The sequence below is a fragment of the Monodon monoceros genome, unplaced genomic scaffold (genome assembly GCF_005190385.1).
Source record: "Monodon monoceros isolate NGI ecotype Baffin Bay Population unplaced genomic scaffold, NGI_Narwhal_1 Super_Scaffold_16, whole genome shotgun sequence".
In the NCBI taxonomy this organism is placed as follows: Eukaryota; Metazoa; Chordata; class Mammalia; order Artiodactyla; family Monodontidae; genus Monodon; species Monodon monoceros.
Genome location: NW_021703772.1, coordinates 28,365,773 through 28,378,930, shown reverse-complemented (window position 1 = coordinate 28,378,930; position 13,158 = coordinate 28,365,773). Strand labels below are relative to the sequence as shown.

At 38.7% G+C, this 13,158-nt stretch overlaps 1 protein-coding gene across 3 annotated transcripts in view; it reads right to left on the bottom strand.

The window, feature by feature from the left end:
- PLEKHM3 (pleckstrin homology domain containing M3) overlaps positions 1–13,158 on the bottom strand; it is a 182,931-nt gene that overhangs the window by 30,175 nt on the left and 139,598 nt on the right. For all 3 annotated transcript variants that reach the window (XM_029224804.1, XM_029224806.1, XM_029224805.1), the window contains exon 7: positions 920–1,077. In XM_029224804.1, the coding sequence (XP_029080637.1) occupies positions 920–1,077 (158 nt within the window). The remainder of the gene's footprint in view (positions 1–919; positions 1,078–13,158) is intronic.

The window sequence follows — 13,158 nt, the reverse complement described above, 5'->3', positions numbered from 1 at the left end:
CTTGTGTTTATGTGTCTTGTCTTTCTGTGTGTGGGGCCTGGATGTTTACAAATAGCCTCTGCATTTAAGAAGAGGCCAGAAGGGTTGAGTCAACTCTTAATATCTTAGCTCTACTACACACGCTTCAACCCTCCCTGGCTATGTGCCTCACCTTCTATTCTGAACCACAGAGTAAGTGAGCCCAGCAGGGTGGGAAATGAGCCGTGACATTCATGCCCAAAGAAGCCAGTGCACATACATACAATGTATATTTCTGTTATGCTTTTGGGATGAAAGGAAATGTGATATGCATCATTTTATGACTCAGTAAAAGTGACAGGAAAAACCCCGCTCTTAGGCTGGGGAAAAAATCGTCCATCAATCAATGGAAGTGACGATACCCAAATATTACTTTGGTTAGAAAAATAATCCCACATGATTATCCCATGAAAATCACACTTTTCTCTCCTTTGGGTCCTAAAACTTTCATCACTACACTGCAGTGCATTTATGCAGAAGAGCATGTGGTGAGCCAGAGGGCTGTTCATCAGTGTCCTCTGGTTTTCTTCCTAGTGGCCAATCCATTTTTGGTCTTCCTCTGCGACTGTGATTTCCATTGCCTATCACTTAACCTGGGATGGTTGTGAGGATTCTTCCTTCCCCATCTTCATTCTAAAAATGAATCTGAACATTCTTTGTTACCTAATAATGCAGAGCTAGGCTATGCAACTTTGTTACCTCATTCTGGATAAAGGTAGCAAGATGAGTTGGAAATAAATATAGGAAACCAAAGGGTTAAAAATGATCTCCAGGAATAAGGGAAATCTGATACAGAGGACGAGACAGATACAGTACTCAACTAAAAGCTGGCCAGCTCTGGCCCAATAACACTGCATGTGACATATTCAGGCATACTTTTATAAGACAAGAGATTGTGTACCTGCTTGTTGAAATATCCTCAAAAGGGTAGAGGATCTCTCCATTGTTACAGATTTCACAGATGAACCCCTTCTGGCTACAAAGACTGCAGCTGTACACATGTGAGGCGGCAAATTTAATGACCTTGCCCAAGAACGGAGCCAGCTTTCCCTCTATCACCTGCAGAAAGAGAAATGGAACAGGGAAGAAGCAAATTTGTTGAGAAGTCTTGCAGATGCAGGAGGAATTCCTTTCCTTTACACAACAGGAAAACCTCTAATTATAATTTCTCAGCAACTCTGAGAAAGAAAAGACATAGTATTTTCACTCCAAAAGAACTCTCTGGCTTAAACCACTGGAGGTTGGAAAATGAAGATGTTGAAATTTCTTTCGTATTCCTCTTTTTTTTTGTAGTGTGTTGTAGAGGACTGAGGACCAACAAATGGGGAACCCTACTTTCACAGACTAACTTGACAGTTATCGTGCGGTATAAGAGCAGTGTGGTCGATTTCCCAAAATAGACTGAAAACATATAGGGTAAGTACTAATGTAGTACTTTATGTTGTACATTCAATAATATCTGTTTTCTGATGAGTTAACAGAATAGTTTTTTCTCTATCTCCCCTAAGAACATGTAACAAATGTGGAAAATAGGTTTCTCTTGCTGCTGCTAATTATAATAATACACAGAAGCTGCAATTTGGCAGTCTGAGTGCTATATTTAGCCTCAAGATTTTAAAAAAAATCTTTTAGTGTTTAAAAAAAATAAGCCAATTTAATAATTGGAAGGTTTCACATAAAATTCCAGATTTTTGGCTTCTTTTGGAAAATCATTAGATCTGGAAAAACTAGGCCTGAATTCCAACATGATGATGATCCCAGCTGTGAGTAGAGGCTGCTTGCTCCTGCCAAAGCATGTGCTCTTCAACTGACACTTGTCCCCATGAGGCCACAGTGTCTTGAGTCTGCCTGCCTCCCACAGTCCCCTCACCTGCTGGCCTGCAAACATCCGTGAGTTTGGAGCCAATGGTCCATCAGAGCCCTCCTCACTTAACTAATACTGCACGGGCTTCAAAGACTTTGGCAGTTCATACACTAACAAGATAAAATTTGCCTTTATTTCTTTCTCATTGATGCACATGCATATACATGTTGATTTTGATATAAGAAAAAAACGAAGATTAAATTTAATTTGGAAAGTGCTAGAAATGGGTACTTTCAAGTGAATCATAGTTAAAATGATAATTTTACATAAAAATAACATCTGAGAGCAGTAAATCATATTTAAAGAGATATTAGAAGGCCAAGGTGAATAAATAGTAATAGCTGATAATATAAAAAAAGACTACAAGTAATGTAATAATGTATTTTGCAATTTCTTTACACTAACAATGAAATATGTGAAAGAGAATGTAAACAAGCAATCCCTTTTAAAGTCACATCAAAAATAAAATAAAATAAAATACTTAGGAATAAACCCCACCTAGGAGGTGAAAGACTTACATACTGAGAACTATAAAACCTTAATAAAGGACACTGAAGATGATTCAAAGAAATGGAAAGCTATCCCATGCTCTTGGATTGGAAGAATTAATATTGTTAAAATGACAATACTATCCAAAGGATTTGGGTACTACAAAGCTACAGTATTCAAAACAGCATGGTATTGGCACAAAAACAAACATATGGATCAATGGAACAGAATAGAGAGCCCAGAAGTAAACCCACACACCTACGGTCAATTAATCTTCAACAAAGGAGGCAAGAATATATAATGGGGAAAAGACAGTCTCTTCAGCAAGTGGTGCTGGGAAAGTTGGACAGCCGCATGCAAATCAACGAAATTAGAACACACCCTCACACCATACACAAAAATAAATGCAAAATGACTTAAAGACTTAAATATAAAACATGACACCATAAAACTCCTAGAAGAGAACACAGGCAAAAACATTCTCTGACATAAATTGTACCAATGTTTTCTTAGGTCAGTCTCCCAAGGCAACAGAAATAAAAGCAAAAATAAACAAGTGGTACCTAATCAAACTTATAAGCTTTTGCACAACAAATGAAACCATAAACAAAATGAAAAGACAACCTATGGACTGGGAGAAAATATTTGCAAATGATGCGACCAACAAGGGCTTAATTTCCAAAATATACAAACAGCTCATACAACTCAAAAAAAACAAAAACAAAACCCAATCAAAAAATGGGCAGAAGATCTAAACAGACATTTCTCCAAAGAAGACATACAGATGGCCAATAGGCACATGAAAAGATGCTCATCATCGCTAATTATTAGAGAAATGCAAGTCAAAACTACATTGAGGGACCATGTTACACCAGTCAGAATGGCCATCACTAAGAAGTCTACAAATAACAAATGCTGGAGAGGGTGTTGGAGAAAAATATCCTGTGATAAACCATAATGAAAAAGAATATATATATGTAAAACTGAATTAACACAACATTGTAAATCAACTATACTTCAATAAAATTTAAAAAAAATAATGTATTTTGCAAAAAATCAAGCTATACATAATACTGGAGATAAAAACTAAAGGGGTTTATGAACATCACTATTGAATAATCTCATGATGTTTTAAAAATGAATATAATGGTTAAATCTAGGGAAGGGAACAAGTTGGAAAAGCACGTCTTTCACCTTGTATATGGTTGTTTTGGCATTTTTAAAAGCAATGTATATTATTTTTGTATTGATGCAGAAATGGAACAGAAGAATCAGGTTTACTACTTTATAAGGGTGTTGTTTTTTTTTCTTAATAAAGGGGGTAGAAATTATGCTGTCTTTTTTTCTTTTTTTTGAGTCAAGCAAGCACATTTTCCACCATTTTAAAATTTATTCTCCTCCCCATTACCTTTAAAAAGCCATAGATAAGACCTCCTTTTATTTATGTTTTCTCAAGGACCATTAACTCCAATCAACCCCAGGAAAATGTGTTCCTAATACCAACACATGATATACACTTTCTAAGAAATAACCACTACCAAATCATATACCCAACGGGGTTATTTATAAATTGTGGTAACAATACTTTAGCTGAGTTTTGTTTTACTTATTTTACTCTTTTCTAAACAACCAAAGTTAATGACACATTTAAAGAGAGGCACTAACAAACTATAGTCCATTTAGGGGAAAACATCAGGATATAGAACTCACCTGGTCTGGAAACCAGATGAGTAAAGGTTGTTTTAAGGAACTGAGGATGAGAAGAGAACACCTTAAGGAAGACATGAGAGTTATCATCTAGGATCTAAAAGAGAAGATTGGGGCATCTTGTACATAAAGTTTTTCTTTATCTAGAAGATTTTCTTGGTACAAAGTGTAAGGGGTATGAACATTTTGAAGGCTTTTGAAATATTTCACCAAATTTACAGTGCCAGTTATTTTTATTTATTCCTATCTGGATATTTTAATAAGCTTTTAAAAACTAATTTGGGAATTGATATCTTCACAACATTTAGTCTCCCTATCTCCATTTTATTAAATCTTCATTTATTAATAATACAAATTTTTTTCCTTTGTATAAGCCACTGACTTTCTTTAAAATTTAATTTTTTATACAGCAGGTTCTTATTAGTTATCCATTTTATACATATTAGTGTATACATGTCAATCCCAGTCTCCCAATTCATCCCACAACCCCCACCCCCACCACCCCTCTTGGTGTCCATACATTTGTTCTCTACATTTGTGTCTCTATTTCTGCCCTGCAAACCAGTTCATCTGTACCATTTTTCTAGATTCCACATATATGCATTAATACATGATATCTGTTTTGCTCTTTCTGACTTAACTTCAATCTGTATGACAATCTCTAGGTCCATCCACGTCTCTACAAATGACCCAATTTTGTTCCTTTTTATGGCTGAGTAATATTCCATTGTATGTATGTACCACATCTTCTTTAAACAGTCATCTGTCAGTGGACATTTAGGTTGCTTCCTTGTCCTTGCTATTGTAAATAGTGCTGCAATGAACACTGGGGTGCATGTGTCTTTTTGAATTATGGTTTTCTCAGGGTATATGCCCAGTAGTGGGATTGCTGGGTCATATGGTAATTCTATTTTTAGTTTTTTAAGGAACCTCCATACTGTTCTCCATAGTGTAAGCCACTCACAGTTGTTATTTAAGTTATTTTAAGGTTAAACTTTTGTATAATATTTTTTCTTATCAGCTATTGCTGGTGTATTAGAATATACTGATATTTGTATCCATCTCATATACTATATTACTAAATGTGCAGGAATGCCTATCATTTTTAGGTGATTCTTTTGGGTTTTCTGAAGGAAATAATCTGGTCCCTTCCTTTCATGTTTTATGTCTTATTGCATCATGCAGCACTCCTAAAACAATATTAAATAATAATGGTGTTAGTGGACAGTCTTGTTATTTCAATGAAATCAAACTATATAGAGTCTACAGTGAATGATTCATTTTCTTCATCAAACACACATCTTGTCATGCACCACATTCTATTGATTCCCTTTCTCTTTTTATTTAATTATTTATTTATCTGTAAAAATTTATTTATTTATTTTTGGCTGGGTTGGGTCTTCGTTGCTGCACGTGGGCTTTCTCTAGTTGTGGCGAGCAGGGGCTACTCTTCATTGCGGTGTGCAGGCCTCTTATTGTGGTGGCTTCTCTTGTTGCGGAGCACGGGCTCTAGGTGTGTGGGCTTCAGTAGTTGTGGCTCGTGGGCTCTAGAGTGCAGGCTCAGTAGTTGTGGCGCACGGGCTTTGTTGCTCCGCAGCATGTGGGATCTTCCCGGACCAGGGCTCAAACCCGTGTCCCCTGCATTGGCAGGTGGATTCTTAACCACTGTGCCACCAGGGAAGCCCCTCTCTTTCTCTTTTTTAAATAACAGCTTTATTGATATATAGTTCACATAACATGTAATTAACCTATTTAGAGTCTACACTCGAACATGTTTTATTCAGAGTTGTGTACATTTCATCAACTTTTCCCCAAATCCCCATACCCATTAGCAGTCACTAGTGTTTTCTCCCTAACCCATCCCCCAAGCCCTAGGCAACCAATAATCTACTTTCTGTCTCTATAGATTTACCTACTCTGGATATTTCATGTAAATAGAATAATATGTGGTCTTTTATGACTGGCTTCTTTCACTTAGCATAAGTTTCAAGGTTCACGTTGATTCTCTTTTAAATGTCTCTAGTGTAAGTCTTTTTCCCATCCTATCTCAAGCTTTTATCACCCCTCTCTAGATTAATGAAATAATCTTCCGGTTTTATTTCTGGATAATCGTCTTTTTCCTTTGATCCATCCAGCATATATACTAGTCAGTTTTAGACATCACTTTCATTGTGTGTCATCTCTTCCCTCAAACCTTTGGTTGAATTCTTATTTTATCATTGGTAAAAACTCTTCATTCGTTCATGTCAGAAAATTACATTGAGTTACTATTCTCAGTTACTGATACAAGTGTGAACTAGACAAAACTGCAGCTTACATTTTGCCTGGTATATGAGTGTCTCCATAAGCTGATTCCACACCATCTATCCAAATTCATTTTCCGTTTCTTCATATGTATGTTCCGTTGCGAGGAAAAGTTTCCCCGGTGTAGAATATGCTTGTTCTTGCTCCTGTGCCTTCACCCATGTATTTCCTCTACTTTCCTTTCACTTCCTCTCTTAACACTTATTTAAATTTCACCCAGTCTTTAAGGCTTAGATCTATTCTGGCTTGATCTGGAGAGCCATCTCTGGCTACTTAACCTGACATGGATCTCTTGTGCTTCATATAATTTATTTTTACATCACATAATTTAATATAAATAGAAATTGATGTTCCTTTGTATTTTTTGGCTATTGTTTAACATGTGATTGTTTTGCTTGTCCAACTATAGATTGAAAATATAAAAATGGAGATACCACCTATAAAATGGTTATTTTTACCTATAAAAGTAAAATGGTGACTTTACCTATAAAAATGGCAGTTTTATACGGAGCAACCTAAGAGAGTGTAAATCGTCAGGCACCTAAGTTCCTGATGACTGCCCGAGGATGCTTTCCAGTCTTTTTCCTTGGCTGTAGCAGTCATAGCTTTGTGCTACTGTTGTGTCACAACATTTTGAATCATTCTGCTGTGCGATTTAGGGAGGAGCACGAAGAACACATGGACTTGGTGGCAGTTCAGTACTCAGAGACCCTTTCTGCTGCTTTATACTTGAGTAACTGCTCTTCCTATTTGTCAGCTGAGGTTCAGGGCCATGTTCCAAAGGGCTGAAGCTGCTGGAAGTTTTTCCTCCAGAAAAGTGAGGTAATATTCTATAAGTTTATTTTAAAATTGACAAACATGTCTTTAATATTATAGAAAGAAAAACTTTATACTGATACATTTCAAGGGGTAAAGGCATATTTGGAAGGTTTAAATCTTGTCTTTGAATATCACGACTAGCAGCACTGGGAAGCTATCCCGGCTTCTGGTCTAGAGGTTTCATCACTAAGAGAAGCAGGCTCCAGGTGTGACATCTCCTAGGGTTCTTTTTAAAAAGCAGATATATCTTGGGATAATTACTTAAAAAGAAATCAAGTGTCTTGCCTCCCACCATCTCCTCCTGCCCTCAAGAATCGTGCTTTTCACTCCTACTTCCTAACCATCTTGGTGGAGACTTAAGGTTGGGACCATATACCACAAACAATAGGAAGATGGCAGCCTCAAAGAAGACCAAAGCCCAAGGAGCCCCTCTTTTTCACTCTTTTTTTTCCCTGGTCACAGGTTAATATAACTTTATATCAGTCCATCACAAGTCACAAGGCCATTCATCTTTTTTTTTTTTTCGGTGAGCGGGCCTCTCAACTGTCGTGGCCTCTCCCGTTGCGGAGCACAGGCTCCGGACGCGCAGGCTCAGCGGCCATGGCTCACGGGCCCAGCCGCTCCGCGGCATGTGGGATTTTCCCGGACCGGGGCACGAACCCGTGTCCCCTGCATCGGCAGGCGGACTCTCAACCACTGCGCCACCAGGGAAGCCCCAAGGCCATTCATCTTTAGCGTTAGAAGGCTGATGGTTTCCGTTAACCAGGTGGTCATTTGGATATGCTGTAGATGCTAGTGAAACAGACCTCTGAGATGAGGTTTGGTTATCCCTGGTTTAGTTATTTTCCCCAAAGTGTCTCTCTACGTGAACAAAATCATGACAAAGTAATTAGCAGAAAACACATGTAGCTCTTTGTCCATCTCCTCAGTCTCCCTCACCTTTTCTGTATACCAAATTGCCTTACCTCTTTGAGAAAAAGCATATGTCCAAAATAGGGTGAAAGAGTTTGTTTCTGTTTTCCATTAAACTTAATTTCTTGTATTAAGGAAAATCCTAGTCTGATTCACTTAATTTGGGAGTGTTGCATATATGACTATTCCAGAGGTATCATACTGACCTGGTGTTCAAAGAGTGCACACTTCCGTTTGTAACTTAAAATTGTGTCCTTTTATTGCACTGTAGGATAAAGACAAAATGCACTATCAAGCTGGTATCTTAAAGATTTTTCTATCTTTGTCTTTTGCAGTCTCTCTACAAATTCTTTTCACTCTATCATTTCAGGTACTTCTAGAACTCAAGGAATAGTCAAATTTATCACTCTCCATGATCCAGCTAACTGACAAATATACCAAATATGCTTATGCTTCTTGTGTGACAGCAGCCCATGAAAGCTGCCTGGTCGAACTTCCAGCTCAGGGGTACACACGTTTTCCCCCCTCTTCTATTCTGGTCAAGATGGTCAGCATTGGAATTTGAGGCCTATGGCTTTCTTGCAGACTAAGACAACAGACTTTATTTGATTTGCTTTCTTGCAGACCAATCGAAAATTACAATTAAGTTAAAAAATAACCTAGTGCTGCCTTCTCCAAACCACAGTTTCAGAAACAGCTGCTTATTACTCATGTGTGGCACCAGGAAATTGCAGTGTCATGTTCAAGGTCTGTAGCCAATAGAAATCTGTGGGATTGGGAAAAGGGCACAAATGATTCTTTTATGTCTGTTACCTTCACTCTCTCAGCACCACCACAAAATTCAAAATCTACGGGGGGAGAGGGACAGAGCACTGGGGACTTGGACAAGAAACAAGAAAGAAAAAGCTCTTTCTCATTGAATTTATGCATCGACGAATTCCTTCCCCCTGATTTGTCAAGTTACCTTCCATTTCAATACAGGCATTCCTCAGCCATTGTGTAACATCTAGATTCTGGACAACTGTTGGCAATACGTTGATGAAGAGGGCTGCTGCACTTGACAAATGGCCCCTCCTCTGCAAGTCTAACCAAAAGACCCCATTCATGTTAAATAAAGCCACCTGCCACTCACTAGTAACAAGCTAGCCTGGTTACTAGTAGAAGAATCAAAATTGTCACGCATTGTAAAATGATTTCAAATATAATTTAGGTTGCATTTGCTTGGCCAGAGGACTATGAAAGGCTGCACTCACTACTTTCTCTCTGAGTGATATTTCTCAGCATTAACAGGTGGGGACAGTGACGTCTAGTGATCTAGGCCAGGTGAGTTCCTGGAGAGGTAAGAAAAACAGCCTATGGAGTCTGCCCAAGTTTGAAAACCTAAACCACAGCAATAATATTCTGAGTTCTCATTCAATTCTAAATTTCACTTTTTTTTAAATTGACATATTAGTTTCAGGTGTACAATGTAATGATTTGATAGTTGTATACACTGTAAAGTCATCACCACAGTAAGTCTAGTTAACTAAATTTTACTCCTTTCAATAATAAATTCTTAAAAATAGAAAATAAAAAGCATACTACCACATTATTTTTCTCAAAAATAGAAAATAAAAAGCATAGGGAATTTTCTTATTTCAAAAAGTTTGTTAAAACCGCATTTCCCCATAATTAGCCTTTGAGCTCCTTATCATGGCTTAATGCTGGGATGTTTGTATATAAACAGAAAACTGTGTCTTCTCTAATTAGCTGCTCCACACCCTTCTTTATCCATTATGGGACTGTTCTAACAGGACTAAGATTTTGGCTAATCAAATACTTCACTGAGGGTGGATTATGATGTCACCAATTAGCTCTTATCTGATCCTCTCCCAAAGGTGAAAATTTCTACTTAGATATTGGAAACTATGTGATAATTTAATCTGGGTTATCTGGGTTAGTATAATTGGGTAGATCTGTAAGTGGTCATCACCATTCCTATCAAATTATATTTTGCTTCCTGATGGAAACTATCTCAGGGAATAAAAGATAAACGAATTTCAATTTTCTCCAATGGCTGAATGGTAAAGCTGAGCCCAAGAACATAAATTTCTTATTCACAAAAGTATACGGGGGGGACTTCCCTCGTGGTGCAATGGTTAAGAATCAGCCTGCCAGGGCTTCCCTGGTAGCGCAGTGGTTAAGAATCCACCTGCCAATGCAGGGGACACGGGTTCGAGCTCTGGTCCGGGAAGATCCCACATGCCGTGGAGCAACTAACCCTGTGAGCCACAACTACTGAGCCTGTGCTCTAGAGCCCACAAGCCACAACTACTGAACCTGCATACAACCACTAAAGCCCGTGTGCCTAGACCCGTGCTCTGCAACGAGAGAAGCCACTCCAATGAGAAGCCTGAGCACTGCAACGAAGGGTAGCCCCTGCTCACCACAACTGCCCACGCATAGCAACAAAGACTCAACACAGCCAAAATAAATAAATTAATTAATTAAAAAAAAAAAGAATCCACCTGCCAGTGCAGGGCACACAGGTTCAAGCCCTGGTCCAGGAAGATCCCACATGCTGCAAAGCAACTAAGCCCATGCGCCACAACTATTGAGCTTGTGCTCTAGAGCCCGTGAGCCACAGCTACTGAGCCTGTGTGCCTAGAACCCATGCTCCACAACAAGAGAAGCCACCGCAATGAGAAGCCTACGCATCACAACAAAGAGTAGCCCCTGCTCGCCACAACTAGAAAAGTCTGCACGCAGCAATGAAGACCCAACACAGCCATAAATAAATAAATTTATTTAAAAATATATATATATAGACAGGAAGGGGCCTATTTCACTTTTTCTGCACTATGGAAAGTGCCTCAAGGGGTGTGGCCTCTTGAAGCCACAACCTCATGAAACTTCAGTAGAAGCATTTGCAAACAGTAAGTACAATTATGTGCCCCACATATTTTGAGCCCCAAAGCAGGCCACATGGTCTCATATAAGTGCATGAGTATTATTTAGGGGAAAATAGATTAAAATATTTTAAATTGAGACAGTTCCAGAAAATTCTCATGGTATGGTCAGCAGAATCTTACTCCTCTATTGAGTTAATTAGCTATGTGTCAAAAATAAATCGTATTTAGGTCTCTACTATTCATTTTGGCCCTAGTTATGTCATTATTACTCATTGAATAGTAAACAAGAAAAGGCTCTAAGTGGTTTGCTTAACTCAGCTTCCTTACTTAATATGAGAGAACTAAGGCCAAGAGAGGTGATGTGAGTTGTCTAAGATCACCCAGCTGGGCTATGTCAGATACCCATCCACCCCCTTAAGCACCCTGCACTACTCTAGGAAGGGGCCTTTCTGAGGGCTCCTAGGGTCAGAGCGCAGCCTGAGAATCCTGAGGTCACTGGATGCCCACTGATCCACCATATAGAAATGGAGGACTTCTAAACTGACTCAGTCCCTGCCTGGAACCAAGATGCACAGTCTGGTCCAGGTTTACTCCCACAGTCCTGATCTGAACTGGATTTGTCTTTGGCTTATGTAAAGATTTATTGTCCAACATACTTACTACTTGTAAGAAAATTCTCTTAAGTGGTCACATCTTGTGTGAATTTCTGAACATGGAGTATGATTCTTATTATTGAGTGAATGACTGGGAAATTCATCGATTAAAGTAACATGAAATTCTGTGATGAAAATGGACTTAACATCAACTTAAACCCTAGGCTATTTACCAAAACTAGAGAAGTAATTTAATTAAAGGAAGAAGCAACTACAGCTGGAAAAAACCAAAGCAAAACAAAGCAACTCCCCGAATGCATGTATGTGGGAGAAATTGAAGAAATACAGCTTTTCAGAGAGGACGGACCTGCGTAGAGGCCAATGGAGGACATCTTAACAGAAATACAACAAAAGACCCCATGTTTAAAGGGATGGGGAAATAGGAGCAATATTCCCTGATCGTATAAGGGAATGACTCACTAAGGGTTAGGAGAGACATAAAAGGCAGAAAGAAGGGAAGAAGTACAGAAAGGGTGGAGTTAAAAAAAAAAAAAGTTAAAGAAAAGGGAAAAGCAGGCTTCCCTGGTGGCACAGTGGTTGAGAGGGGCCGATGCAGGGGACACGGGTTCGTGCCTGGGTCCAGGAAGATCCCACATGCCGCGGAGCGGCTGGGCCCGTGAGCCATGGCTGCTGAGCCTGCACGTCCAGAGCCTGTGTTCCGCAACGGGAGAGCCCACAACAGTGAGAGGCCCATGTACCGCAAAAAAAAAAAAAGAAAGGGAAAAGCAATTCAGATGATCACAAAGAGGGAAAAAAAAAAAAAAGGATTGAAGCCGATTTAGATCTGAAATGTGAGCTAGACATCTTGGCTTCTATTCTCAGTTTTGTCCCCACTAAGCTGTCTGACCTTATTAATAAGTCACTTAACTTCTCCATGCCTCAGTTTCCTCATCTACAAAATAAAGTGATCATACTAAGTTATTCAAAACTAGATGATCAGTAAGGATTTCTCTCAGCTTGAAGATTCTACGATTTTGTGATTAACAGACAGGGAAAACATCAAAAGAAGCTTGTTGAATACCCCCAGGAATGTAGAAAGGAAATATCTGGGGAGATAGATAAAAGGTGAGTTTAACCAGACTAATTAGAAGATACCCAAGGAAATTTTCAAAAGAAGTGAAATAATGTCACCAGCTTTTTATTCCTCTGCTCGCTGAGCACCATTCAAAGAGGGAGTTAATGCTTTTTAGGAATCATCCCCTCCCAGGTGTGCAACCAGATATCAGTTTTCCTGAAGAAGTCTGCAAATCCCTTCCTTTCATCAATGCATTTAATTAGTTAATGTTTAGATAGAACTTAGGGATGTAAAGTACAATATAAGTGTTCAACATTATTATTACTTAACAGCTTTTATGAGACCAGAAATGCCTAAGATTAAATGAGAAACCAAAATGAGTTCCTGGCTAGAAGGTTGTGATCTAATAAATTGCTGGGTTACTGATGTGAGGAAAAACAAACCCTGCATATAAATTGAAATAGGTGCTCTTTATTAGCTTGCATG